We start from the raw sequence: 27,948 nt of genomic DNA, 5'->3' as shown, positions 1-27,948 counted from the left end.
ATTTAATAATTTTGAAACAGAGTATTCTACACTGATTCAACATGAAAAATACCATTACATGTGATAGGAAAGGTCTTCACCACGATTTGGAAATATTTTAGGCTAGATGTTTGGGACGTTTTTTTTTGTATTTCTTCAACACCAATGCAACTTGTCACATGTAGTGAGTTTTCTCTTATAAACATTGTAAAGCAGAGTATTATACACTTATTAAACATGAAAAATACCATTACTTGTGATAGGAAAGGTATCCACTACGATTTGGAAATATTTCATGCTAGATGTTTAGGACGTGTTTTGGTATTTCTTCAACACCAATGCAACCTGTCACATGTAATGAGTTTTCTCTTATAATTATTGTAAAACAGAGTATTCTTCACTGATTCAACATGAAAAATACCATTACATGTGATAGGAAAGGTCTCCACCACGATTTGGAAATATTTCATGCTAGATGTTTGGGACATTTTTTGGTATTTCTTCAACACCAATGCAACCTGTCACATGTAATGAATTCCTCTTTTAATAATTTTTAAACAGAGTATTCTACACTGATTCAACATGAAAAATACCATTACATGTGATAGGAAAGGTCTCCACCACGATTTGGAAATATTTCATGATAGATGTTTGAGACTTTTTTTGGTATTTCTTCAACACCAATGCAACCTGTAACATGTAATGAGTTTTCTCTTATAATTATTGTAAAATAGAGTATTCTACACTGATTCAACATGAAAAATACCATTACATGTGATAGGAAAGGTCTCCATTACGATTTGGAAATATTTCATGCTAGATGTTTGGGACATTTTTTGGTATTTCTTCAACACCAATGCAACCTGTCACATGTAATGAATTTTCTATTTAATAATTTTGAAACAGAGTATTCTACACTGATTCAACATGAAAAATACCATTACATGTGATAGGAAAGGTCTTCACCACGATTTGGAAATATTTTAGGCTAGATGTTTGGGACGTTTTTTTTTGTATTTCTTCAACACCAATGCAACTTGTCACATGTAGTGAGTTTTCTCTTATAAACATTGTAAAACAGAGTATTATACACTTATTAAACATGAAAAATACCATTACTTGTGATAGGAAAGGTATCCACTACGATTTGGAAATATTTCATGCTAGATGTTTAGGACGTGTTTTGGTATTTCTTCAACACCAATGCAACCTGTAACATGTAATGAGTTTTCTCTTATAATTATTGTAAAATAGAGTATTCTACACTGATTCAACATGAAAAATACCATTACATGTGATAGGAAAGGTCTCCATTACGATTTGGAAATATTTCATGCTAGATGTTTGGGACATTTTTTGGTATTTCTTCAACACCAATGCAACCTGTCACATGTAATGAATTTTCTATTTAATAATTTTGAAACAGAGTATTCTACACTGATTCAACATGAAAAATACCATTACATGTGATAGGAAAGGTCTTCACCACGATTTGGAAATATTTTAGGCTAGATGTTTGGGACGTTTTTTTTTGTATTTCTTCAACACCAATGCAACTTGTCACATGTAGTGAGTTTTCTCTTATAAACATTGTAAAACAGAGTATTATACACTTATTAAACATGAAAAATACCATTACTTGTGATAGGAAAGGTATCCACTACGATTTGGAAATATAGATATTATATAGTAATAAATTCCTCTTTTAATAATTTTTAAACAGAGTATTCTACACTGATTCAACATGAAAAATACCATTACATGTGATAGGAAAGGTCTCCACCACGATTTGGAAATATTTCATGATAGATGTTTGAGACTTTTTTTGGTATTTCTTCAACACCAATGCAACCTGTAACATGTAATGAGTTTTCTCTTATAATTATTGTAAAATAGAGTATTCTACACTGATTCAACATGAAAAATACCATTACATGTGATAGGAAAGGTCTCCATTACGATTTGGAAATATTTCATGCTAGATGTTTGGGACATTTTTTGGTATTTCTTCAACACCAATGCAACCTGTCACATGTAATGAATTTTCTATTTAATAATTTTGAAACAGAGTATTCTACACTGATTCAACATGAAAAATACCATTACATGTGATAGGAAAGGTCTTCACCACGATTTGGAAATATTTTAGGCTAGATGTTTGGGACGTTTTTTTTTGTATTTCTTCAACACCAATGCAACTTGTCACATGTAGTGAGTTTTCTCTTATAAACATTGTAAAACAGAGTATTATACACTTATTAAACATGAAAAATACCATTACTTGTGATAGGAAAGGTATCCACTACGATTTGGAAATATTTCATGCTAGATGTTTAGGACGTGTTTTGGTATTTCTTCAACACCAATGCAACCTGTCACATGTAATGAGTTTTCTCTTATAATTATTGTAAAACAGAGTATTCTTCACTGATTCAACATGAAAAATACCATTACATGTGATAGGAAAGGTCTCCACCACGATTTGGAAATATTTCATGCTAGATGTTTGGGACATTTTTTGGTATTTCTTCAACACCAATGCAACCTGTCACATGTAATGAATTCCTCTTTTAATAATTTTTAAACAGAGTATTCTACACTGATTCAACATGAAAAATACCATTACATGTGATAGGAAAGGTCTCCACCACGATTTGGAAATATTTCATGATAGATGTTTGAGACTTTTTTTGGTATTTCTTCAACACCAATGCAACCTGTAACATGTAATGAGTTTTCTCTTATAATTATTGTAAAGTAGAGTATTCTACACTGATTCAACATGAAAAATACCATTACATGTGATAGGAAAGGTCTCCATTACGATTTGGAAATATTTCATGCTAGATGTTTGGGACATTTTTTGGTATTTCTTCAACATCAATGCAACCTGTCACATGTAATGAATTTTCTATTTAATAATTTTGAAACAGAGTATTCTACACTGATTCAACATGAAAAATACCATTACATGTGATAGGAAAGGTCTTCACCACGATTTGGAAATATTTTAGGCTAGATGTTTGGGACGTTTTTTTTTGTATTTCTTCAACACCAATGCAACTTGTCACATGTAGTGAGTTTTCTCTTATAAACATTGTAAAGCAGAGTATTATACACTTATTAAACATGAAAAATACCATTACTTGTGATAGGAAAGGTATCCACTACGATTTGGAAATATTTCATGCTAGATGTTTAGGACGTGTTTTGGTATTTCTTCAACACCAATGCAACCTGTCACATGTAATGAGTTTTCTCTTATAATTATTGTAAAACAGAGTATTCTTCACTGATTCAACATGAAAAATACCATTACATGTGATAGGAAAGGTCTCCACCACGATTTGGAAATATTTCATGCTAGATGTTTGGGACATTTTTTGGTATTTCTTCAACACCAATGCAACCTGTCACATGTAATGAATTCCTCTTTTAATAATTTTTAAACAGAGTATTCTACACTGATTCAACATGAAAAATACCATTACATGTGATAGGAAAGGTCTCCACCACGATTTGGAAATATTTCATGATAGATGTTTGAGACTTTTTTTGGTATTTCTTCAACACCAATGCAACCTGTAACATGTAATGAGTTTTCTCTTATAATTATTGTAAAATAGAGTATTCTACACTGATTCAACATGAAAAATACCATTACATGTGATAGGAAAGGTCTCCATTACGATTTGGAAATATTTCATGCTAGATGTTTGGGACATTTTTTGGTATTTCTTCAACACCAATGCAACCTGTCACATGTAATGAATTTTCTATTTAATAATTTTGAAACAGAGTATTCTACACTGATTCAACATGAAAAATACCATTACATGTGATAGGAAAGGTCTTCACCACGATTTGGAAATATTTTAGGCTAGATGTTTGGGACGTTTTTTTTTGTATTTCTTCAACACCAATGCAACTTGTCACATGTAGTGAGTTTTCTCTTATAAACATTGTAAAACAGAGTATTATACACTTATTAAACATGAAAAATACCATTACTTGTGATAGGAAAGGTATCCACTACGATTTGGAAATATTTCATGCTAGATGTTTAGGACGTGTTTTGGTATTTCTTCAACACCAATGCAACCTGTCACATGTAATGAGTTTTCTCTTATAATTATTGTAAAACAGAGTATTCTTCACTGATTCAACATGAAAAATACCATTACATGTGATAGGAAAGGTCTCCACCACGATTTGGAAATATTTCATGCTAGATGTTTGGGACATTTTTTGGTATTTCTTCAACACCAATGCAACCTGTCACATGTAATGAATTCCTCTTTTAATAATTTTTAAACAGAGTATTCTACACTGATTCAACATGAAAAATACCATTACATGTGATAGGAAAGGTCTCCACCACGATTTGGAAATATTTCATGATAGATGTTTGAGACTTTTTTTGGTATTTCTTCAACACCAATGCAACCTGTAACATGTAATGAGTTTTCTCTTATAATTATTGTAAAATAGAGTATTCTACACTGATTCAACATGAAAAATACCATTACATGTGATAGGAAAGGTCTCCATTACGATTTGGAAATATTTCATGCTAGATGTTTGGGACATTTTTTGGTATTTCTTCAACACCAATGCAACCTGTCACATGTAATGAATTTTCTATTTAATAATTTTGAAACAGAGTATTCTACACTGATTCAACATGAAAAATACCATTACATGTGATAGGAAAGGTCTTCACCACGATTTGGAAATATTTTAGGCTAGATGTTTGGGACGTTTTTTTTTGTATTTCTTCAACACCAATGCAACTTGTCACATGTAGTGAGTTTTCTCTTATAAACATTGTAAAACAGAGTATTATACACTTATTAAACATGAAAAATACCATTACTTGTGATAGGAAAGGTATCCACTACGATTTGGAAATATTTCATGCTAGATGTTTAGGACGTGTTTTGGTATTTCTTCAACACCAATGCAACCTGTCACATGTAATGAATTTTCTATTTAATAATTTTGAAACAGAGTATTCTACACTGATTCAACATGAAAAATACCATTACATGTGATAGGAAAGGTCTTCACCACGATTTGGAAATATTTTAGGCTAGATGTTTGGGACGTTTTTTTTTGTATTTCTTCAACACCAATGCAACTTGTCACATGTAGTGAGTTTTCTCTTATAAACATTGTAAAACAGAGTATTATACACTTATTAAACATGAAAAATACCATTACTTGTGATAGGAAAGGTATCCACTACGATTTGGAAATATTTCATGCTAGATGTTTAGGACGTGTTTTGGTATTTCTTCAACACCAATGCAACCTGTCACATGTAATAATAGGATACGAATACGAGGGCTTTTTCAATTACACTCCTCGTGCAAGTGGCCGGGACAAAAAAATGTTGGATTTAATCAACATCCTAAGGGGTTTCAATGGTTCTGGTTACCCCCCCTTATTAAATCTAATTCTAATGGGAAATATCGATCTGGTTGATAAAATCATAAAGAGTGGCAATTACGACATCAACGCCTGTTATAGCAACAATGAACATAAACTCACTCCGCTCCACTTGGCGATTATGTTATCAAAAACCGAAATGGTCAAACATCTTCTCAAACCTCCACTGAATGCCGATCCCACAACGCGCAATGCATGCGGGATGAACGCCCTTCAATGTGCGGCCGCGTTTACAGATCAAACGGAGACATTCGATTTGCTACTGGCACATGACAAAGTCAAGGTGGACGATGTGGACGGAGAAGGACGAACGGCTCTCCATGTGGCCGCTCTTGTATCCAACGTCATTGCTGTTCAAAAAATGATAGACAAAGGAGCCAATCCCAATGCTGTAGGCAAATGGGGTGATTCTCCTCTTCATGTGGCAGCAACGAAAAGCGACGGTATCCCTATCATTGATCTACTGCTGGAAGCTCAAAATGTCAAAGGGATGGGCGATGTCAACGATCGAGATAAAGAAGGAAGGACTGCACTCCATTTGGCCGCCTCCTCATCCAATGAAATCACTGCCGAGCATTTGATCGAAAAGGGCGCAGATCTCCACTGTCGAGCCAATGATGGCGATACACCACTTCACTTGGCTGCAATGTACGCAAAGGACATGCAAATCATCGACGTATTACTCAACAACATTAACGAAGGAGATATTCAACAGTACAGAAGGGATGAGAATGACCAACTTAAACGTAACGTAAAGCTTAACATGAACGGACTACAATGGGAAATTCGTGGTCGGTTGGTGGAAAAGGGCGTAATGAAACTAACTCCGAGTAGCGAAACTGACGAGAGTTCACAGGAAATTGATGACATCCTGAAAGAAGAAGAATTCGATATCGACGGCCGCGATGAGAATGGAGACACTCCACTTATTTTGGCAATACGTGCAGACAACATGAAGACTGTTGTCTACCTGCTGGAAAGAGGAGCCGATCCCACCATACGCAACAAAAAAGGCTACACTCCATTTCATCTGTCAGCGGATAGCGATAGAGATTCCTATATTCCCAATTTACTTTTGGCAAACGACAAAGTTGACATCAATGAAACAACATCTTATTGTGGATTGACCGCCCTCCATCTGGCAATTATTCACTCCAACCTTACTTTAGCATATTTCCTATTAGGTAGAAGAGCTAACCCCAATGTCGCTGATGAAAATGGAGCCACTCCACTTCATTGGGCGGCAAGGGATGCCAAAGACATGAACATTGTCGAGTTACTCCTCGAACACGAAGACTTGGATGTCAATTGCTTGGACAACGAAGGACGCAGTGCGTTAGATTACGCAACAATGAACACACACGGGCACGGCGAAAGAATTGCCAATCTGTTGAAAGAGAAAAGCGTCGGGGAAAGAGGAAGCAAATTGTTCAAAAGAAACAATAAGGACTATTTAAAAAAACATATGCGTGATTACTTAAATGAAAAACCCAGCGAAATTGAAAACTGTGTAGCCGACGATACAATACCAATTGAGGCCAAAATCGATAAAATTTTGGAAAATAAGGACTATGTGGTTTCAGCTTTCAAATATTCGGACGTAGAAAGTGTTCGTCGACTATTGAAAAATGGAGCAGATACCAAGATATGGGGAGAACAGGGAGGGAATGCGCTTCATTTGGCATCACTTAATGCAGAGACGACAGATGTCATCGACGTAGTTCTAGAAACTGAAAAATTCGACATCGACGGAGTCGACAACAAGGGAAGGACACCTCTCTATTGGGCAATCGCGACAAACAACTTGGAAACAGTTCGTCACCTGATTCAAAAGGGAGCCGATCCCACCGTTGCAAACAAGGATGGCCACACCCCACTTCACGCGGCGGTTCATCACATAAAATCGATCGAAACAGTCAGTCTAATCCTGGAAAACAAACAAGTCGATATTAATCGTCGTGACAAAAATGGCACGACTGCCCTTCATTGCGCAATAAAAGCAATGGAGATAGAACAATCCAACAACGTAGAGATGGTTCGCTACTTGCTGGAAAAGGGAGCCGATCCCACCATACGCAACAACAATGGCACCACTCCATTTCATTTGTCAACAACATTTCTGACAAACACCGATGTGCTCGGTCTCATGCTGGAAAACGAAATAAAGATTGATATCGACGAAAAGAAAAATGACGGATTTAATGCCCTCCATATAGCAATTGGCATATCCAACCTGACTACTGCTCGATTCCTGTTGTCAAAAGGAGCAAACCCCAACGTCACTGATAGAAATGGAGCCACTCCACTGCATTTGGCGGCATTACTGTCTAAAGACATGGACATGGTAAAACTACTCGTCAATCATCCAGACGTGGATGTTAACTATTTAGACAACAGAGGAATTCATGCGCTACAATACGCAATGGGCAACAAGCACGGGCTCGGCGAAGAAATTGCCAATCTGTTGAGGGAAAAAGGCGCCGTGCTGAAGGAAGAAGGAAACAACCACGAACCGGAGAACTTTGAGACATTGGTTGATTCGTTCATGGAAAATATTCGTTATTTGCTAGAAAAAGAAAAAGATAGTAGCGCGATAACAGAGGGAGAAAACGGTGTGAACGCACATCACCTGACGGCAACTTTTGAAAAGATAACGGGACTCATTGATTCCCTTCAGGAAACTAACCCGTACGCTGGGCCAACTGCTCCCAATTGCACATCAGATGACAACAACGAGAATATGGTGAAGGAAGTTCTAAAAGAGGCAATCAGACAGTCAGATGCTGAAAAGGTTCGCAATCTGATAGAAATGGGAGCAGATCTCGGCAAAACGACGTGGAGAAAAGGAGTGAATGCTCTTCACGTGGCATCGCGTAATGCAAAGAAAACGGAAATACTTGACGTCATTCTGGAAACTGGCGATTTCGGCATCAACGGAGGTGACGAAAATGGCAGAACTGCTCTTTACTACGCAATTATCGATAAAAACGTGGAGACTGTTCGCTACTTGCTGGAAAAGGGAGCCGATCCCACCATAGGAGACAACGAAGGCACCACTCCATTTCATGTGGCAGCAGCATTAAGTCGAGAAACCGACATTCTCGACTTGTGTCTGGCGAATAACAACACACTTGATATTGACCACCCAAACCAATCTGGAATGACTGCACTGCACATGGCAGCCACGGAATCAAACTCAGCTACAGCAAAATTTCTTTTAGCAAAAGGAGCTAACCCCAACGTCACTGATGAAAATGGACGCACTCCACTTCACGCAGCGGTATTACTGGCTAAAGACATGGACATTGTCAAGTTACTCCTCAATCATCAAGACGTGGATGTCGACTATTTAGACAACAACGGAGACAGTGCGCTAGATTGCGCAATGGACAACATTTTCGGACTCGGTAAAGTAATTGCCAATCTGCTGAGGGAAAAGATGGCCACGAAGGCAGAAGGAAACAACCACGAAGTAGAGAACATGGCGGCATCGGTTCCAGGAGGTCGCATCAAAGAAGATTCAGATAATGTTAAAACGATTCGTTTGCTGATAGAAGATGGACAAGATGTTAGCGCGATGACATGGGGAGATAACGGAGCGAACGCACTTCACCTGGCGGCAGCTGACGAAAAGGCGGCGGAATTCATCGACGTCATTCTGGAGACTGGGAAATTTGACATCAACGGAGTGGACAACGACGGAAGGACACCACTCCATTACGCAATAAAGAGACCTAAGCCAATTACAATCAATTCTCGTCGTCTGATTAAAATGGGAGCCAATCCCAGTGTACCAGACAAGAACGGAGTCACCCCTCTTCACATGGCAGCGAGAAATGCAGAAACGATGGACCTCATCGAGCTACTCCTCAATACTGAAGCCGTGGACGTGAATTGTGTCGATAAACAAGGACGGACTCCTCTCGCTTGTGCTCGAGACAACAAACACGGACTAGGCCAGAGGATTATCGCCCGACTGAAAGAATATGACGATGAAAAGAAATAGTAAGAAAATTACATCCTCTTTTTCATTCTCATTTGTCCCAACTCCTAATAAGCAAATCTTGAAATATAATGATAGCTATGGCCGATGATGGCAGAAGCAATAGTTTTTAAAATAATATTATAAATGACTATTTTTTATCGTCAGTTGTACTGCCAGCCCATACGAATTGCGTACCGAAGCAATGTTTAACCAGGCGACAGTGCTAAAACGCTATAATTCCAATCGTTATTATTGGCTTCCCTTTCTGTATTCCAATGTTCTTTAGACGAGTTGTGGTATCAACAATTATCTCTGAGTTTATAGATAATTGTCAATAATAACTTCTAACGCGCAAATGCCGTCATAAAATTTTCCTAGTGTGCATACTACTGGATAGGCTAAAAACTGACCTGAACAAAGGCAGATGCGGTGTTTGTGTACGGATTCATCTCACATTTTTATTTTCTTCTGCATAGACATCGTCCAACAGCAGGAGAACTGCATGGCCATAATCCGGAGGTGAGCGGAAGAATATTGCCTGGATTAAATTGCCTTCGTTAGTAGTAGTGAAATGGGACAGTTGAAGATTTTCTTGGATATTTTAGATTTAGTACAAAATCCTTGGCTTACTTGGATTCAATGCAACATCCCATGGAAAATAAGTCGCTCCCTTTTTACATTAAGTTGAATCTTTAACATAGGCTGGTTAGATTAAAAGTGCAGCATGTAAACCTTATTGGATTCGCCCTGCTATAAGCTAAACTCATAATTAAATTTAAATGTCCTTACCCCGAAGATATTACATCTTCTACTGAGCAACAGCTTTGGTTAGGTCTTTATTTCGCAAAAACACTGATATCCCACATAAAACTGCCCTGGTTCTTGCATACCTGATAAACTAAGCAAACTCATATATCCCAATAACCTGGCAGAAATCAAGGCTGTATCTGAATGCGTCTGAATGCTCTTTGGTAAACACTGTAAAATGGAATGAAATAAACTTTACAGTCAGTTATGTCATGTGATTACCTAACGTAGAAACAGAGAACCTTGAAAACTTTGAAATTTAAAAATAGTTTCCTCGTGATCCTGTCCTTTCCTCTTAGTTTCCTTCCAATCCTTTGTATAAAAACTTTCAAAATTGGTAGAATGAAAAAAAAATTAATCTTTTGTTTGCTCTAGACATAATAGCTACTTATCCGAACTGACAATACAAACGAAGTTGAACAGGTGTTAATAACCGGGAAGCGAGCAACGTTTGACCTGGGAATTGAAATTAGATAATGTAAAAACAAGCAGGATATTAGAGTTTGAATTTGAACGACCTTTTAACAGTTGAGTTAACGAGCTCGATAGTAATAAAAAGGATTAAGCCTACCTGTTTCACGAGATGACGAGAAAGTCGTCAGTCGGCTACGGGACGACGATTGAAAATGTCTTGAAAAATGACCACACATGGAATGAATCAGAATTCGAATTCGACAGAACAATTCGGTTGTCCACTCCAATTGTGTTATTGTTTTTTGTCGGTATCGCCATGGAACATCAATGGGGAAATGTGAATCTTTCTCAATTTATAAAAGTTTTGCAAATCTAATCCAACTAGGACCAAAAGCCCACCCAGACTCTCCACACCCGAGGAGCCCGAGGATTATCAGAAGAATGTTGCTTACATGTTTCACACGAGGCAGCTGACCAGACGACTGAACGCAATCTGCATGAATCATATTGTTGCCATCTGGCGCAATTTATTGATGACAATCTAAGAAATAAAGAAACAAGCTAAAGGGGTTTTCTGAAAATTTAACTAACCTTGATTTATGTGTGCCACTGAATTGTAAAATGACAAAATAAAATATTACACCCAGATTGCGTTTGAATTCAAACCCGCACAAAGAACGCCATCTATCAACAAACATTACACTTGATACTACACGCTTGACACGGTCGTCGCTATTGCAACGTCAGGCTGACGTTGCTATAGTGTATTTTGGCTATTGCAACGTCAGGCCGCTAGGTGCGCTGCAGTCTGACGTTGCGCTATTCCAGCGCATAGCTATGCTGGAGGCTTGGAGCAACGTTAATGAACCATTTAATTTTAATGCTACAAAATATGTAGAGAATATAAATTTCAAATAATGTTAATAATATGTAATAGCTGCATAATATGTCAGAGAGAATCAATCTGACTTTCTCTATCGTCTCTATCCTACTTCACTTCGTCGCTGCAGTCTGCTGACGTTGCTCTATCCCAGCGCAACCAAGTCCCTTTCTTAAGCTTGGAGCAACGTCAAATAACTACTTAATGCTATAATTCATGTACAGTACCCACCAAACTATTAGGTACACCCCCCTATTTTCAATGCATTCTTATGGCACTACGTGTCCTAGAAAAAATGCAATAACTCTTGAACCGCTTGGGCTAGATTTTTTTCCTTTTGGCCCTGAGTAGATCTAATGATGATCTACATTTTTTCTACACATGAAGTTGTCGTTGGATTAACCCCCACGGCGCTACGGTATCGTTCAGTTTATTAGGTACACCCCCATATGCGCCGTGTTAAATACGGCGTTTTCAAAAATTTACAAAAAATACTAAAAATCAAGCTAAAATCGTTTTCTTTGTGCCAAAAGATGCAGAATTCTTCACTCTATACGAATATAAAGAATAATTTACAATCAAACCAACTCAGAGAACCCTTCCCTATACCTCAAAGTTTTCCACTTCAAAATTTGTACTTTTTTCAACATACTTGCACTTTCGCCAGCAGAGGGCGCCCAATTTCGCCAAATTTTGAAGTGGAAAACTTTGAGGTATAGGGAAGGGTTCTCTGAGTCGGTTTTATTGTAAATTATTCTTTATATTCGTATAGAGTGAAGAATTCTGCATCTTTTGGCACAAAGAAAAAGATTTTAGCTTGATTTTTAGTATTTTTTGTAAATTTTGGAAAACGCCGTATTTAACACGGCGCATATGGGGGGGAAACGGGTGTACCTAATAAACTGAACGATACCGTAGCGCCGTGGGGGTTAATCCTACGACAACTTCATGTGTAGAAAAAATGTAGATCATCATTAGATCTACTCAGGGCCAAAAGGAAAAAAATCTAGCCCAAGCGGTTCAAGAGTTATTGCATTTTTCTAGGACACGTAGTGCCATAAGAATGCATTGAAAATAGGGGGGTGTACCTAATAGTTTGGTGGGTACTGTATAATGTTTTATACTGCCATAATATGTTTAAACTCCTATGAATTTAGAGAGAATCAATCTGACGTTGCGCTATATATTCCTACATTATATATTGCTGGAGCGTTTGCGTTGCTTACCCGAATCTCTGATCCTAATCTAATCCTACCGCTGAGCCTCTCTTTATGACCATGCTGAACTTACGTCAGGCCGCTAGGCGCTGTAGTCTGACGTTGCGCTATCATATTGCATCCCATTCCATTCTTACAGCTTTATAATACTATAACAGGATCCCGCTTAAATACTGTATGAATGTTTTGCCAAATCCCGCCAGGAAGAAATTATCTTTATTTTTATTTTTGGACACTTTTAAAAATTAAAGCATTAGTTTCATATGTCCAATGATTTTGATCCAGCGCCTATGACGGGGGTAATAGCCTAGCAGTAGAGGGTAGCAAACGTCAGAATTAAAGGGCCTGACGTTGCTCCGGGAGATACTTTACTACACTAAGAGGCCCATTACGATAGCGCAACGTCAGACAACAGCGCACCTGACCGTAGCATTAAAATACTCGTTAAAATATGAGTTGGCTGACGAAGTGAAGAATGATAGCGCAAATTCAGATTGATTCGCTATGAATTTATAAGAGTTTATACATACTGTGCAGGTCGGGATGCAGGTATACAACATTGTACACGAATTTTAGAATTAAGTAGTTGGTTGACGTTGCTCCAAGCTTAAGAAAGGGACTCGGGTACGCTAAGATAGCGCAACGTCAGACTGCAGCGCACCTAGCGGCCTGACGTTGCTCCAAGCTATCGAAAGGGACTCAGTGCGCTGGGATAGCGCAAGCGCAACGTCAGCCTGCAGCGACAAAGTGAAGTAAGAATAGAGCAACGTCAGATTGATTCTCTCTGTCATTTTATGCAGCTATTTTATCTTATCTATTTTCTTCCATTTTTAGCATTAAGGGGTTGGTTGACATTGCTTCAAGCCTCCAACATTATTTTAGCTATAGAAAGGGACTCAGTGCGCTGGGATAGCGCAACGTCAGACTGCAGCGCACCTAGCGGCCTGACGTTGCTCCAAGCCTCCAGCATAGCTATGCGCTGGCATAGCGCAACGTCAGACTGCAGCGCACCTAGCGGCCTGACGTTGCAATAGCCAAAATACACTATAGCAACGTCAGCCTGACGTTGCAATAGCTTTTTCGCGCTTGACACAAAAATGTGTCGTCTGAAAAATTCTTGTCTCGTCTCCAAAAATCACATCAAGATCAGATTACTAACAAAGAAATGCTAATGCGCCAATCGGCACTTTTTGCCTTTCTCTTTCAAAGTTGATCGACCCCCACACATCAATTCACTTTATCTAACGTCGTGGGCTGAGTAAGAGTGAGCCGTTTTTCCTCCGCTGCTAAACCCCATCGACCACAGGTCCACTGCAACTCCTTCACCTTCCTTTGACACTACCGATTTTACCTCGAAATATTTTCCTATTTTCGCACTTTGTCGTAAATTTATAACATGGACTGGTCCACGTTGGCACTGAGTTTCGTCCTGTTTCTATGTGTATCAGGGGAAACAGAGTATTTAGGAAAATCAAACAACACTCTCAGACTTGTGCACATGGTAGGGGAGACTGGAGTAAAATGGGACACCGGGTCAAAAGGGACAGTGGGGGGAAAAATAGTAGATGTTAATAAAACTTTAAAAATTTTTATTATGTTATGTAAATCTGTATAATGTACTTCGGCATGAAATTTTGTTGATTTTTGTCAATAACTGCATGAGTTATTGACAAAACTAAAAAAACGGTTTTTATTTATAAATTTTTGTCTCCGCCATTTTATGTTTATAGAAACAAATAAACGGTAATGGCATGTAAATTTAATATTGAAATGAAGCTGATTCATTTCTTGGTCGTTTAAAACAAAAATTAGAATTTTAGACCAATTTGTTTAGACGGTATGAACTTTTTAAAAAAAGAGTCATAATCGGGTTGTTTGGGACAGCCGTTTTTGCCTAAAATGGGACAGTTACGGACCAATCAGCGTACAGCATTTTTAAGAGGCTCGATTTCCTGACCTAGCAACGCAGGATGTCCTACAGCTCCATAAGGGAATTTGTATATATAAGAAAAAAGGTTCATTAACACAATAATTTAATTGAAACATTTATAAACTCGAAGAGTCTATGCAGTGAAACACTTTTTCAATTTTTTTAAATTTTATTAATGAATTTTAAGGCGAAAACGGAGGACGTCCCTTACCACCCACCCCAGTGTCCTCAATTACCCCCAAAAATAGGCCCCTCCCACAAATCTGAGGCAACTTCAAAGGTATTTTATGGGGAAATGGTTCATGATTAAATTATATAAAAAATATGGGGGGTTCATTATAACATGGAATACATAAAAACAAAATTTTAAAGAAATTAAATAATTAGTTTGGGAGATATAGGGGGAAAACAAAAACTGTCCCATTTTACTCCAGTCTCCCCTATGTAGTAACTTGTTGATTCTGTCTAAATGTTTCGTGTATGTATAACTATCAAGGTGATTTCTGTTTCTAGTTGTATCGTCATGGTGATAGGACTCCAGTGCGACCATATCCCTTGGACCCCTACCTCAACCTAACTCATTGGCCTGTATCGTGGGTCCAGCTGACCAAAGTGAGTTTCACATTTTCCATGCATATTTCTCCAAGCTTAATTATCTTTACATTTCCCTCACAGGAAGGCAAAGAGAGGCATTTTAAACTGGGACAGTTGAACTGGGAACGCTATGGAGATTTCCTCTCAGAAACTTACAACCCTGATGAAATTTACGTCAGATCCACTGATGTCGACAGGACCTTGATGAGTGCAGAGTGTCATCTGGCAGGACTCTTCCAGCCCAATGACAATCAGACTTGGCATCCAGATCTAGCCTGGCAGCCCATTCCAGTCCACACTATTGCAAAAGAGCAGGGTCAGTTTGAATTTAAGGCACGTGAAATTGAGAATATTCTTTCAATTTTCTTGTCATTTAAGATCTGCTGCTGGTATTGGAATCGGAGTGCCCTCGTTATGACGAGCTCCTCGCCCAGTTCAACTCTTCACCAGACGTTCGCAAACGCATGGACAGCAACAAGGAAATGCTGGATTATTTGGCTGCCAAGAGTGGCTTGAATATGACAGAGATTGATGACATTGAATACCTTTACGACACGCTCTTTATCGAAGTATATTCCATTTCTAAATCCAATCATTGATGAGCAGGGATCCTTAATGAATCTTTTTGCAGGATCGTTTCAACAAGACGCTGCCCGAATGGACTAGAAAGTACTTTCCCAGTCCAATGAAGGAATTTTCCGACTTTAGTTTCGAGATGAAAGCTTAAAATTTGGAAATGCAGCGTCTCCGTGGAGGTAATTCATGAGTCACACGGCCATTTTCCACGTCATTTTCCTGTTGTAAAACCAAATTGATGATGTGCAATGACAGGGCCGTTGGTGAAGGAGTTGGTTGAACATCTGGGCGCTTACGCCCAGTCGAAAACTGACCCCACCCAATAGGAAGCTGTTCATGTATTCGGCTCATGACGTCACTGTGGCCACTTTTCTTTCTGCCGTCAACATCTTTAACGGCATCCAGCCACCGTACGCGTCCATGGTCCTGGTGGAGCTGCACGAACTCAAACCCAACGACTTTTCCGTCAAGGTGAATTTGAAATCAATTGCAACATTTTTCTGTGTTTTTATTCGAAATTAATTGCAACTTTTTTAATTAGATTTTGTACAAGAACGTGTCGGATGATGGGCGGAATCCCGAGGTTCTTTCGCTGCCCGGCTGCACGCGATTCTGTCCCCTTGACAAGTTTTTCCAGCTCGTCCAAAATGCGACGAGCGACGACATCAAAGTCGAGTGCAAATTGGTGAAGCCTGATGCCTCCACCTTTGACACCATGCTAGGTAAGTTTCGCCATCATCCATCACTTGTTAACAAGTTGACAAGCCTGAAACTTAACCGCATATTTTTTGTTTTTGTTTTAACTAGTCATTAGCCTGTTGGCTTCATTGAGCTGCCTGTCGCTGGTCGCCTTGTTGGTGATTGGCGCCCTGTGGCACCGCAAAGTCACTGGTCTATCAACTCTACTTCCAAGAAAAATGAATTAAGAAAACCAACAGAAAACACGGTCCTAGGCGTTTGAAGGCTGGTTCCATTCCAACACTGCGCCGAGCACGTAAGCAACATGTGTATAATAAATTGCAGGAAACTAATAAGTTGTCTTTTACATTCCAGCTGACGAATCAAGCCATTCCCATTAGGACACGGAAAATCAAACAAGCTTGCCCACGGTATTCTCAGTACCTGGTGGATTGATTGTATTAAAGCAGCAAGCAATGACGAAAACAGATCTCTGTGCATGGATCAGTTGAAACTGCCTGGGGAATGTTGGCGATCTGTGAAACAAGTGAATGACAAACAGCATCCAGTCCTGATTTGTTACGAGCGACTAATATTGTTAACTTGGAACCGGTTGTCAGGAAGACGGCACTGATAAACTTTGAGACGAAAGAGATCGAGCTCAAAGTGTTCCAGAGAAAATGTCCCAAATACTTTTCTCCTTACACAACATTTTCATCATCTGTACAATTGGAAAGTAGTCTTCAGTATTTCGACTGTGTCAGGACGTGTCCCGGAATTACCGATGAAAAGTTCCACGAATTAAACGAGTTCATTTTCCCATTTGGATTTTTCGAGAAATGACCTTGGAGATCCGACTCGTAAGTCAAACATTTTTACTTCACTTGATCATGATGTCTACTAACAGTTCAATTTTATTTCTCAGATGTTTTCAGTTGGTCACTGCAGTCAAACAAAAAACGGAGAATGACCTTCTTAAAGTTAAAAGTGCCTGTTCGAAATGCAATAAAACGCTGAGGACAACTCTGCAGCCGCATCTCGACAAGACCAAGCAAAGTCCCGCTGATGTTTTCAAAAACCAATATCTGTCAAGGGAGGTTCTACTCGCGAAATTGACGGACCTCCAGAAACGAAACCGGACGTTGGAATTGGCACTGAAACGTCAGAAAGAGCCTGAAATGGTTATGGTAAATTTTGTTGTATAAAAATACACAATTTCGACATTTTAAATATTAATTTTGTCAAATTCTAGGCGGATGTTTTAAAAGTGAAAATGTTTCTACCGATCGATAACGACGAAGAAGTTACGGAGGAAAGACCCCTGGAAATAGGAAGCGGAAATACTCGAGAAAGAATTCAGATTAATTTGGTTTTCACCAAAATGTTGATTTTTCCGCTCGTTACATTTTTGTTATTAGTTTAGTTTTCTGTAAACTAATTTTTAAAAAAAATTTTAAACTTTGTTAAATAAATCGTTTTTATAATATCATTTACATATTAACCTTTGAAATCGTTGTGTAGAAATAACGCGGCCATTGACATTTCCCGGTATAATATTCATTCAATATAAATTGCATCAGCTACACGCAGAAGACGTATAAATTATTATTACACAGCAGTAGATCTAGTACATCAATATTTTCAAATGAATGGCAAGTGATGGGTTTTAAGAAGTGAGCCACGTATAGTTATATAGGAAACAGTTGCCTTGTGCTCACGAACGGTAAATTAGCATGTTAGTTGACCATCTTAGGCTGCCATTGAGATTCAATCGTACTATTGCTGGGCTTCGTGCTACTGCCGGTCGAGCTCTGGTTGTTGCAGTTGCTAGTCGCTGCGATTGTATTGGACCTGTTGGTACAGCAACAGACCGTCACGGTTCTTGCTGTTGGCCTTTCTTGATGTTGTCGTACAATAATCGTCTACTTTATTATCCGGCTGCAGTTGTTGAAGGTGTGGCTGCTCTTCAGACGACGACAGCGAATCCCTTAGAGCCAATCGGGTCCTTAAATTGTGAAATTTGTGCGGGAACATCCAATCGGCAAACGAACCTTGAATACAAATTGAGAAAATTAATTTTTTTTAATAATTGGGGTCCGACAAAACTAATTTGACTGGCAAGTGCATCAATTACGGGCTATAAATCATTCTTTCCTACCCGTTTCGAATCAATATTTCAAATGATAACTTTCGTGCGTAGAATGTTCATTTTGATTAAATTAAAATTTAAAAAAATTAAAAAAGAAAAATTGCAGGAATTGTGGCATATAAAAACTTACATGGCCCGGGGGACTGGGAATAGGAGGAGTAGGAAGAGTAGGAAGAGTAGGAGAAGAGGCGGAAGCGACCATCGAGTCGTCACAATCCAATTGGCCTTTTATTTAATTTAAATTTGTGTGTCGTTTTGATATTTTTAAGAAATAAAATTTGAGGAGAAAAAAAATAAAAGTTTTGGTTTATCCAAAAATTGAAATAATCCGAATAATCCACATCCCACCGCATTCGAGCGCTAATTTTCTTAAAATGAAAATAAAATTAAACAAAAAGACATTTTCGAGGTAATCAATAAAGTGAGAGGTGGGAGGGTTCAATTGTGAATCAAAGTTTCCACCAGGCTCCACAGAATGAAGATTTGACAGGTCGGGGATGACTGGAACTGTGGTGGGGGTGGTGTAGTATCACACTGGATTGCTGTTGTTGTTGTGGTAGTTGTTGCTGCTGCATCTCTGTCGAGGGAGTGGAAGATGTTGTTGTTGGTAGTACCTTCGTTGTGGCCGGCACGTTGGCCGGTTCCGATTTGCTGCCTCGTTGCTGCAGGTGGTGGTGGTGGTGGTTGTGTTTGGAGACGAGTTGTTGCGGAGTCACCGGCGAGGATTTCGTGGAGTGGAGGTCGGTCGCCATCTTGTTGGGGGTGGTCATCATCACCGGAATGTCCGGCAATTCCCTTTTGGACGGAGTCGTTGCGGCTGCCAAAGTGCCAACGGCCGCGGAGGGCAATGCCTTGCTGTTGTTGTGGTTGTTGTAGTTGTTGTTGACATTGACGGCGGCACTGGATGGCGAGGGACCGGTGGGAGTCACCGACAGGGATAAAAGCAAATGGAAACTTCCAACTAAAAAAAAAAACTTCAAAGAAAAGGCAAAAACTTTTGATTAGGATAGCGTGGAAGGAATTAAAGAATATATTTACCGTTGGTAAGGGTAGAAATAAGAATTTCAGATGACCAAATTTGTAATGAGAAACCTCCTTCGGGGGCTTATTGAGATGCCTGGTTGTTGAATTCGTCATTGCCACTCTGCGCCAACTAAGAATCTTCATCTCCCTGTCGAAATAAAAAAACAAAAAAATCTAAAAATGAAGAAAAATATTTCAATATAAAAATAAATTTCTAAAATCTCAGTAAGGAAACGGTTAATTTGTCAGCTCAAACACTTTGAATGTGAACATTACGGTAAACGTCAAAATCAATTTAAACTAAAAACAAGTTAAAAAGCCATGAAAGAGAATCACTTACATAAGTGTAAAAAGTACTGCTCCAGAATGGCCAGCGCCTTGTAATAAATCTCATTATTTTCGTGGCTCTGCAAATCTTCGATGAAATCCAGGACACCACACTCTTCGACGTGAAAGGAAACTTTCTCTGGTTCGTCCATTTTCCCGACTGTGGCCAAAATATTAGCCAATCCGTCCAACACGAACAAGATCGTCTTTTGGGTTCCTTGGCCCCCAGCAATTAAGTGCACAGTTATGAGCGATGGCACCAAACTGGCACAACAAAGCAATCTGATCGACATTGCCACCTGAAGTGAAAAACGGTTAAAAATCAATAAGACACCAGCAAAACTGAAATGTATTACCCGAGGTGATGTTCATGATGGCCCAAGCTGCTTCCTTTTGGCATTCGAAATCGCCTTTGCCCAGCACGTCCACCAACGGACGAACAACGTTGTTGGTGATGAGAGCTTGAATCTGGATGGCATTTCCGGCAACAATGTTATACACGGCCCAGGCAGTCTCCTTGGCGATCTTGGCGGTTAGCAGCCCGTGCACGTTATGCTTGGTACAACGTGCACGGGCTGCTAACGTGCACGGGTTTTTCTGATTGGTCCCCTTTATTCCATCTCATTAAAATGGGAAGTACCGATCTTTTCGATAAAATAGTAGCGAGTGGCCAGTAAGACATCAACGCCTTGTACAATGGACTTACTCCGCTTCACTTAGCCATTAGGTTGAAGAAAACCAAAATGGTCAAACATCTTCTACAACCTCCACTGAATGCCGATCCCACAAAACGCGACGAATTCGGGAGGAGCGCCCTTCTATTGGCTGTCAGAATGTACGGAATGAAAGAAGAGATTATCGATTTGCTGCTGGAACATGACAAAGTCAACGTTGACGATGTGGACGAAAACGGACAAACGGCTCTCCATTTGGCCGCTTGTGTATCCAACGTCGCCGCTGTGCAAAAATTAATAAAAAAAGAAGCCAATCCCAACATTTTCGACAAAAACGGCACGTCTCCTCTTCATTGGGCAGCAAAGGGAAGAGAAGGTAATGCTATCATTGATTTACTGCTGGAAGCTCAAAAAGTCAAAGGCATAGGCGATGTCAACGATCAAAATAAAGAAGGAAGAACTGCACTTCATTGGGCCGCCTTGGAATCCAATGAAATCACGGCTGAGCATTTGATCGAAAAGGGAGCAGATCTCCACTGTCAAGCCAATCATGGCGGTACTCCTCTTCACTATGCTGCTGCCGGTGCAAAAAATATGGAAATCATCGACGTATTACTTAAGAATATTCGAGATGGAGAGATTGACCAGTACAAAGAGGACGTGACGCTTTTAGCTTACGCCTGCAATAACGAGCACGGGTTGGGAGGAGAAATCATTGAACAGTTGGTGGAAAAAGGAATATTCAACAATGAAGATGCCCAAAATTCCCAAGTTTTAGAGGCGCTGAATGCGATCAAACCCAAAGTTGCTCAAGATCGTCACTCAAAATCCAGCAACGAGCACGGGCTCGGTGGAGCAATGGCCAATCCGATGGAGGAGAAAGGCGACGTGGAGGCAGGAACCGTCCGGGACAAACAGCCCAACCGGAACAAGCAATCCAAGGTTAAAGTAGGTAGCATTGCACACATCGTCGGCGACAATTCACAATGGAAGATAAAGTCGGTATTGTATTTACAATGGCTCTAGTTAATGCCATCGCCAATTCGGACGTGAACAAGGTTTGTAACCTATTAAAAAATTTTGGAGAAAAATTCGGCAAAGGGACGTGGGAAGGAGGAAGGAATGCTCTTCATATGCCATCGCAAAATGCGAAGACAACCGAAATGCTTGACGTCATCTTTAAGGAAACTTGACCACCCCAATGTAGTCAAACTGTTTCACGCAGAGAGCGGCATAGTATTGAGGTGAATGTCGTACCCAAACAAAGTTTCTTATTATTATATTGGAATGAATTATTTTATTTAACAGATTTTTCGTTCTGAAGTTGTGCCAAGCCTCGCTGGAAAGACTATTTTTGAAAGAAGGAGATCCCAGGAAATACTTCGGCCCAATGCCTACCCCTGCGCAAGTTCTCTACCAGTTGGCCACTGGACTCGACTACATTCACAAAATGAAACTGGTCCATCGCGATCTCAAGCCGGAAAATGTTCTCATCTGGGTGGATTCGAAAGCCGAAAAAGTTTTGATGAAATGGTCGGGATTTGGCCTATGCGAACCGGTGGACGAGTCGGGAAGTTACGACGTGACCGAAATCAAGGGGACCTTGAACTACTTGGCACCGGAAATATTAAAGTTGAAAATTCTCAAGGACAACGGCCAAAGAAATGTCCCAGAGCTGCAAAAGGCAACCGTGAAGAGCGACGTCTTTGGGGAAGGTCTAGTCTTTGGATATTTCCTATCGTATGGCAAACATCCATTTGGATCTGAACATTCAGAAATTCAATCAAACATTATTAATCAAAATCCTATCAAAGTCGAAAGTAAAATGGAAAATGCCAAATTTAATTTATCCGCTAAAACAAGATCATTTGAATAATGAAAAATGTCTTTTTGTGATAACAGAAATTCAACCGCAGTACAGTCAAGAACTGATCCTGAAAATGCTGGCGGATGAGCCCGAAAACAGAATAACATCGTTGGATGTCGTCGACTACCTCGAAAAATTACGAAATCAAACAGAAATTTTGTGATGAGATGGAAATATTTGATGTTGATAATTAATAATAAATTTGCAGTTTTTGACGACAAAATTAATCTCTTAAACAATAAAATTTTAGAAATAACCACCTGAGAAGCATTGGGAGACGAGTCAAGGCTGCAATTGAACTTAATCGTACACGTCTAAGAACGTCCACATTACACAATGAAACGAATCGCAAAATATGATTTTATGACTAACTGATGAAAAATTTGCTAACGAGGAATATGATTGCCTATCAACAGACAAAGTTGTGAGTACAAAAACAAGCCTGATCTACAGTCATTCTAAAAAAGAGATATTAAATGAACCCTAACAAAAATGGAAAGAGAAAACAATCCCCATAATCAAACAGTCAAAAAATAAGAATAGAGAGACATTTTCTCCTACCTCGAAGACTGGAAAATACAACCAGGCGTCCATCCTAAAGCACTCCAAGCTCCAACCATCTGCTGGAAAGTTGAATCCACCAGGCGATTGGAAAAAGGGTGTCCTCGTGAATACCCCCACACTCACATGGGAATACACCAGAACATTCAAAGGAAAGGGGAAGAAGAGAGACGTAACTCGGCCGGTAGTTTCTGCAATCCAAGAAGATGATGTTTATCTAAATAAAAAATGAAAATGAATTTACGAAAAATGTTGGCAGGGAAAGGTATAAGGAAAAGATGAAACTAAGACAGTGTGTAAACTCTTTTTGCTAATAAACAAGAGAATAAAGGTTTCTATGTGTAAACATGCTGCATTTATGCAAGTCATGCATCATTACAAATATCTAGCAGTTCACAGGTTGATAAAAGTAACGAAAAAAACTAATAGCACCTATTAGCGAAGATGCTGAGGTCAGGCTGAGGTTGTTGCTGATGAGAGGTTTTGGCAGGTTTGCCAGCAGAAGCGGAAGCAGAATATTATGTGGTGATGATGGCTGACATGGGTCTCAAACCTGCACAAAAAAAAGGGTTAAACGAGCAAACAAACTGCCATACATAGACAGGGAGCATACATATGATAATTGCTAGCCAGGAATTAACATTTCACACACATGTGACAAGTTCAACTTTTCTAATTTATACTCCCATAATCATTCTAATGGTAATCTTAGTTTTACTTACCAGTCCAAACAGCATGGAGTGGAGCATGGAGATGGGAGAGCCGCGAAAACTAGTTCTCACAAAACAACCACATTTTCGTTATTTTATTTGTTGCCCAAATATTCGTGCAGCCACGTACGTTTTTAAAAAAAGTGGTCGTTTCATTTTCTTTCTAATCTTTTATAAAGATCTTTCTAACTTTCTTTAAGATAATAAGATTGGTTCAACATCTAGGAAACGATTTCAGTGAGAAGCAGACGACATTAATCAAAAATTCATGCTCAAGTTCAGGAATCGATAGTTAATTAAAAATCGATTCCTCTCCTAATTCAAAAACTGCTGAAATTCAAAATATGAATAAATTGACATTTCTTTTTAAAATTTTCCTAGTTGGGTACAAAACTGCAAACTAATTTGTAAAGAATGGCACAGACAGAGACAAAGATCTAGTTTTCAGAATTCATCATCAGCTAAGTTTCTTTGACCAAATTATTTGCTTGTGACAGCAGTGGTAGATAATCTCATAAACTTTTACTATTCTTGAACAACAATAAGATTAGGTTCATGTAAACTGTCAAGTGTCTTTTCTATTGTGCCATTATTCAATTTAAAAAATGTCAGCTTTTGGAATTTTGTTTCATTAATTTCAAAATGCTCAAAAGGTGATATCCAGAACTTTGACTGCAGAGATTATCGCTTACCGTTGGATGGCTGTAGTGGAAAAATTGCTTTGACTGAATCTGGGAAACGATATTGATATCGTTCGGGACTAAGGTACTTGACTGTGACCAAATTGCCATCAAACCACCAGCCGTGGAGCGAGTGGTATACCTTGCCGGCATCATCAGCACTTGCACACTTGATGTAAACACAACCTTCTCGCGAACCACGATCAACAGCCTTATGCAAAATATCCGCCTTGTCCAAAATCACGTTCTGAATACGCACCGGCCATGAACCACCCTCCTCTCTACAAAAAAAAATGTCAGCTGGTTTTACAATACTTAAAACTTAAATAACGTCTACAAATTTTTTAAATAAAAAAGGAAATCTTACACTTCGGCGTCAAAAATGTGGCGCACTTTAAGGCACTGGGTTAACGGGTAAGGAGGTTGCGTACTCACTCCAGCACTACCATCAGTGTTAAATGCTTGGCCTGCTTGCCACAATTTTGGTCGAGGTGTAAGGCTATTTATCAAATATCCTTCTATAATATATTAAGCATTTCGGGTTAAGGTAAGTTAATCATTTAAAAATATTTATCTATGAGTACGGATCCATTCTTATACTAGGCCTATCTTTGAACTACTTTCGATTAAATTCGAAACTGATTTTTAAAAATATAAAACAAATTGGTAAAACCAATTCTTCAATTACAAACATTTTACGACTTTACAATTTAGGATACCAAGGTAAAATAATACCACAATGGTTACCCTTATAAACGCGATCTATTTTTCAGTCAAAGTCCACAGTCATGAAAAGAATTAGGCCTATCCGGACGGGAGAGGGGTTGAAAAGAGTTGATAATTCATTACTTAAGCGCCATGCACCGCTAGTGATGGTCAAGATCGGTCGAAATATGCACTGAAAACAAAACATGAATTTGCTAACAAACAGCAACGTCATAGCCCTACAACATTAAACTTGATAGACAATTATTTGCTTTACACGGCAAGTGAAATACTGGTGTCAAACCTGCACAAAGAAAACGTGACCTGATTAATTAATGAATCCCAGTATCAAAAGCCGTGCAATCAGCGTGCAATACAAGACAAACACACATGGAAAGAAGGATTCCATTCGACAATGAGACTCTACGGCAAGTTATCGGCTTGGAAACGATAAAAACCTGCTGAATCTACTAGAATAAAAAATCTCGGTAGATTACAGAATTGAAAGAATATAATTCTAAATCCCTCTTCTCATCAAATAACCTAATCTTCCTTATTGTGAATACATGCGAAACCAAGGAGCTTACGTTCACACAACTGCATCCACCGACCTAGAAATGCTCCGATTACACAATAACTCCCTATTAAAACTGCGCCGCTCAATCGTTCCAAAAGGGACCTGGCAATCAAAATTAAACTAGACCGGTTCATGACGTAAATACCAATCCAAAGGTAACTCGCCTTCCGCCCAAAATCTAACCCGCGTTGCTTTTTATCTTTGCCTAGAATGAAGAATTGATCTGAGATTTTTTAAAAAGAATAAGAGAAACGTGCTTAATTCACTCGGATTACAAATTTGTTAATAATTAAAAGCTAAATAATTAAAAGCTTAAGCTTGCTTCATATTGAGTTCCGCAATTAAAATATAAAACTGCGTGACAGTAAAAACAAACCGACGACCATGATCTAATTGTACGACCAAGGCCCAACACAAAAACCTTGAACTAGGTGAGAAAAAAAAACGAAGATTACTGACTTTGCACAATTTCGTACTTGTAAAATAATAAGGAAAACTTTTAACTTTTATTATGTACAAACCAGGGCAACTGCGCTCCGTCATGTTTCACAAGAGCAATTTCCGGCTCGAATAGGCACACTTGCCGCCTTAACCACCTATTGGGAAAGTGAGAAAAATAAAATAAAAATCTGATAAAAAATTGATTGCTAATAGCATAGACGCTGGTCGCCGGGTATAAATTCTAGGCCCAGGTGACTATTTCGGGCATAGTTCACATTCACGGTCGAATAAGGCGCATGAAAATGAGTTCCAGTTACTTTTTCAAAGTCTTTCTACTTGACACTGCGGTCGCCGTTTGCCAGGCCGGAATCGTATCAGCAAACTCTCTGGGAAAAGTCGAAACAAAAGGTAAAAAAAAAAAATTAAAAGAATCAAATTCAAACAATCAAAACTTATTTGAGCAAATGTAGCAGATGCTTGTCCTGGATTTCTGCAAGGCAACACTGCAGTACCTTGCTGGCCCTTGAACGGAAAGTCTTTTCAAAAACAAAGGTCGGTATTTCTAGTCAGTTCAATTAGTTGTACCTAAAATTATATCAATTAATTTCACCATTAGCACTCCAACTGGTTGGATGCCGATAAATTCTGTAGGGTAGGCGGGATGACTCTGTTGAGCCTAGAAAGTAAAGAAGAGGATCAAATGATTAACAACTACATCAAATCCACATCAGGTCAGAAATAATCTCTGATCAAGCCTTATCTTATTCTGACATAAATAATTAAAATAACGCTCCAGGCATCACTGTTACCGATTGTGAAAGAATATCACAGACTAGCTTCAATGAAACAAATTTGGATCTAATGGATATCTGAACAGAAGCAGGGATTCTTTAGTAAGGGAAAATTCTGTGATTTAACAAGCATTTTTTAGGTAAAATAAAACTGTGCCATTTCTCATACCTATTAACGGGTACACAACATTATGATAAGATTCAATTCAAGCCAGAACTGTAAGCCAAAACGTTCTCACAGGAGATGAGAGTTTGCCAATCAACACACCATCTAATTCTAAAATCAAAAGCAAAGCTTTTAATATTCCATGCGATGATTGTTGGTAAATGTATGATGTGCAAACTTATTCACGAGGTTTCTATCCAGCACTAATCCAGCATACCTAAAATATTACAGATAAGACATTAAAATATAGGAAAAATTGATATCATTAATACATTTGCAACATCAAGAGAAAATAAAAAAATTGTAGAATGTTAACTTGACTCATTAACTGCACACGTTTTGCTAGTGAGCCACGCTTATCACCATCATGCCCAGGCCATCTTCAAGATTCAACAATAGAAGTGGCTGAGAGTGCAGACGACGCCATAACCACTTTCGCGCCCATTCTCGCAACTCACAAGGTTGCGTGGTTTCGTTAATTGAAAATCATTTGAATTTTGAATGAAATGCTTTTTTAAATACTTGGCATAATTAATCACAAATGCAAACCTACATGCGAGAAAGGAAAAAAAAACTGGACAATTTAAAACTAGGATTGAGTTAAGATTTAAGTTTTATTCAGCGTTTCTTATCAACGTCAAAAGACCAAAACTCTTTTTTTTTTAAATTACATGCACACTCGAAAAGTAAACCTATTTTAAAAATTTTAAATGATAAATTTGCAGATAACATTTGTATTCATTTTCTTCACTCTTCAAAACTGAAA

The 27,948-nt window shown here is 38.7% G+C and overlaps 4 protein-coding genes and 1 long non-coding RNA gene across 16 annotated transcripts; 4 read left to right on the top strand and 1 right to left on the bottom strand.

Moving 5' to 3' along the window:
• Positions 1-5,443: 5,443 nt before the first annotated feature.
• LOC124348775 (ankyrin-2-like) lies at positions 5,444-7,807 on the top strand (the record flags this gene model as incomplete). The annotated part of the gene is made up of 1 exon (XM_046799050.1): positions 5,444-7,807. A coding segment is annotated over exon 1 (2,364 nt), but the record flags the coding sequence as incomplete, so codon positions are not given.
• On the top strand, positions 7,784-11,250 carry LOC124348633 (ankyrin-1-like). Of its 2 annotated transcripts, XM_046798863.1 has the most exons (3): positions 7,784-9,435; positions 9,892-9,934; positions 11,022-11,250. In XM_046798863.1, coding segments are annotated over exons 1-2 (1,584 nt in total). In that variant the 5' UTR covers positions 7,784-7,852; the 3' UTR covers positions 9,893-9,934; positions 11,022-11,250. The 2 variants fall into 2 exon arrangements, with proteins under 2 accessions (XP_046654819.1, XP_046654818.1); XM_046798862.1 differs by lacking the exon at positions 11,022-11,250 and having other exon boundaries at positions 9,892-10,321.
• Positions 11,251-13,855: 2,605 nt separating this feature from the next.
• Positions 13,856-16,890, top strand: LOC124348774 (prostatic acid phosphatase-like). Its single transcript, XM_046799049.1, has 9 exons — positions 13,856-14,234; positions 15,177-15,275; positions 15,339-15,573; positions 15,636-15,826; positions 15,889-15,983; positions 16,025-16,057; positions 16,103-16,304; positions 16,375-16,555; positions 16,641-16,890. The coding sequence occupies exons 1-9, from the start codon at positions 14,130-14,132 to the stop codon at positions 16,757-16,759; spliced, it is 1,260 nt and encodes a 419-aa protein (XP_046655005.1). The 5' UTR covers positions 13,856-14,129; the 3' UTR covers positions 16,760-16,890.
• A 1,162-nt stretch (positions 16,891-18,052) lies between these two features.
• Positions 18,053-27,894, bottom strand: LOC124348637 (inner nuclear membrane protein Man1-like). 11 transcript variants are annotated; one of them, XR_006920073.1, is made up of 11 exons: positions 27,499-27,894; positions 27,361-27,399; positions 27,186-27,293; positions 27,035-27,094; positions 26,836-26,901; positions 26,306-26,761; positions 24,870-26,211; positions 24,515-24,783; positions 19,699-19,831; positions 18,791-19,634; positions 18,053-18,562 (listed from the first exon to the last, which is right to left on the bottom strand). XR_006920073.1 is itself a non-coding variant. In XM_046798869.1 (6 exons), the coding sequence occupies exons 1-5, from the start codon at positions 26,325-26,327 to the stop codon at positions 23,566-23,568; spliced, it is 591 nt and encodes a 196-aa protein (XP_046654825.1). In that variant the 5' UTR covers positions 26,328-26,525; the 3' UTR covers positions 22,905-23,329; positions 23,545-23,565. The 11 variants fall into 11 exon arrangements, 2 of the variants coding, with proteins under 2 accessions (XP_046654826.1, XP_046654825.1); XR_006920074.1 differs by having other exon boundaries at positions 27,504-27,894; XR_006920075.1 differs by having other exon boundaries at positions 27,512-27,894.
• On the top strand, positions 26,496-27,427 carry LOC124348641. The gene is made up of 4 exons (XR_006920079.1): positions 26,496-26,633; positions 26,699-26,777; positions 26,842-26,956; positions 27,022-27,427. It is a non-coding gene; the product is annotated as an uncharacterized LOC124348641 (long non-coding RNA).
• Positions 27,895-27,948: the final 54 nt, after the last annotated feature.

The sequence above is a fragment of the Daphnia pulicaria genome, chromosome 7 (genome assembly GCF_021234035.1).
Source record: "Daphnia pulicaria isolate SC F1-1A chromosome 7, SC_F0-13Bv2, whole genome shotgun sequence".
NCBI lineage: Eukaryota > Metazoa > Arthropoda > Branchiopoda > Diplostraca > Daphniidae > Daphnia > Daphnia pulicaria.
Note: the sequence above shows the minus strand (reverse complement) of the source record. Positions and strands in the feature narration are given on the sequence as shown.

What these genes read in the sequence shown, in the direction of transcription:
- LOC124348774 (XM_046799049.1), top strand. Translation starts at nt 14,130, where the DNA reads ATGGACTGGTCCACGTTGGCACTGAGTTTCGTCCTGTTTCTATGTGTA. An exon ending in TTCCACGTCATTTTCCTGTT is followed by an intron (nt 16,058 to 16,102) that starts GTAAAACCAAAT and finishes CCGTTGGTGAAG; the next exon opens with GAGTTGGTTGAACATCTGGG. An exon ending in CCAACGACTTTTCCGTCAAG is followed by an intron (nt 16,305 to 16,374) that starts GTGAATTTGAAA and finishes TTTTTTAATTAG; the next exon opens with ATTTTGTACAAGAACGTGTC.
- LOC124348637 (XM_046798869.1), bottom strand. Translation starts at nt 26,327, where the DNA reads ATGACGGAGCGCAGTTGCCCTG. An exon ending in GACGGAGCGCAGTTGCCCTG is followed by an intron (nt 25,021 to 26,305) that starts GTTTGTACATAA and finishes AATATATTATAG; the next exon opens with AAGGATATTTGATAAATAGC. An exon ending in ACTCCATGCTGTTTGGACTG is followed by an intron (nt 23,666 to 23,834) that starts GTAAGTAAAACT and finishes TTTTTTGTGCAG; the next exon opens with GTTTGAGACCCATGTCAGCC.
- LOC124348633 (XM_046798863.1), top strand. Translation starts at nt 7,853, where the DNA reads ATGGGCAACAAGCACGGGCTCGGCGAAGAAATTGCCAATCTGTTGAGG.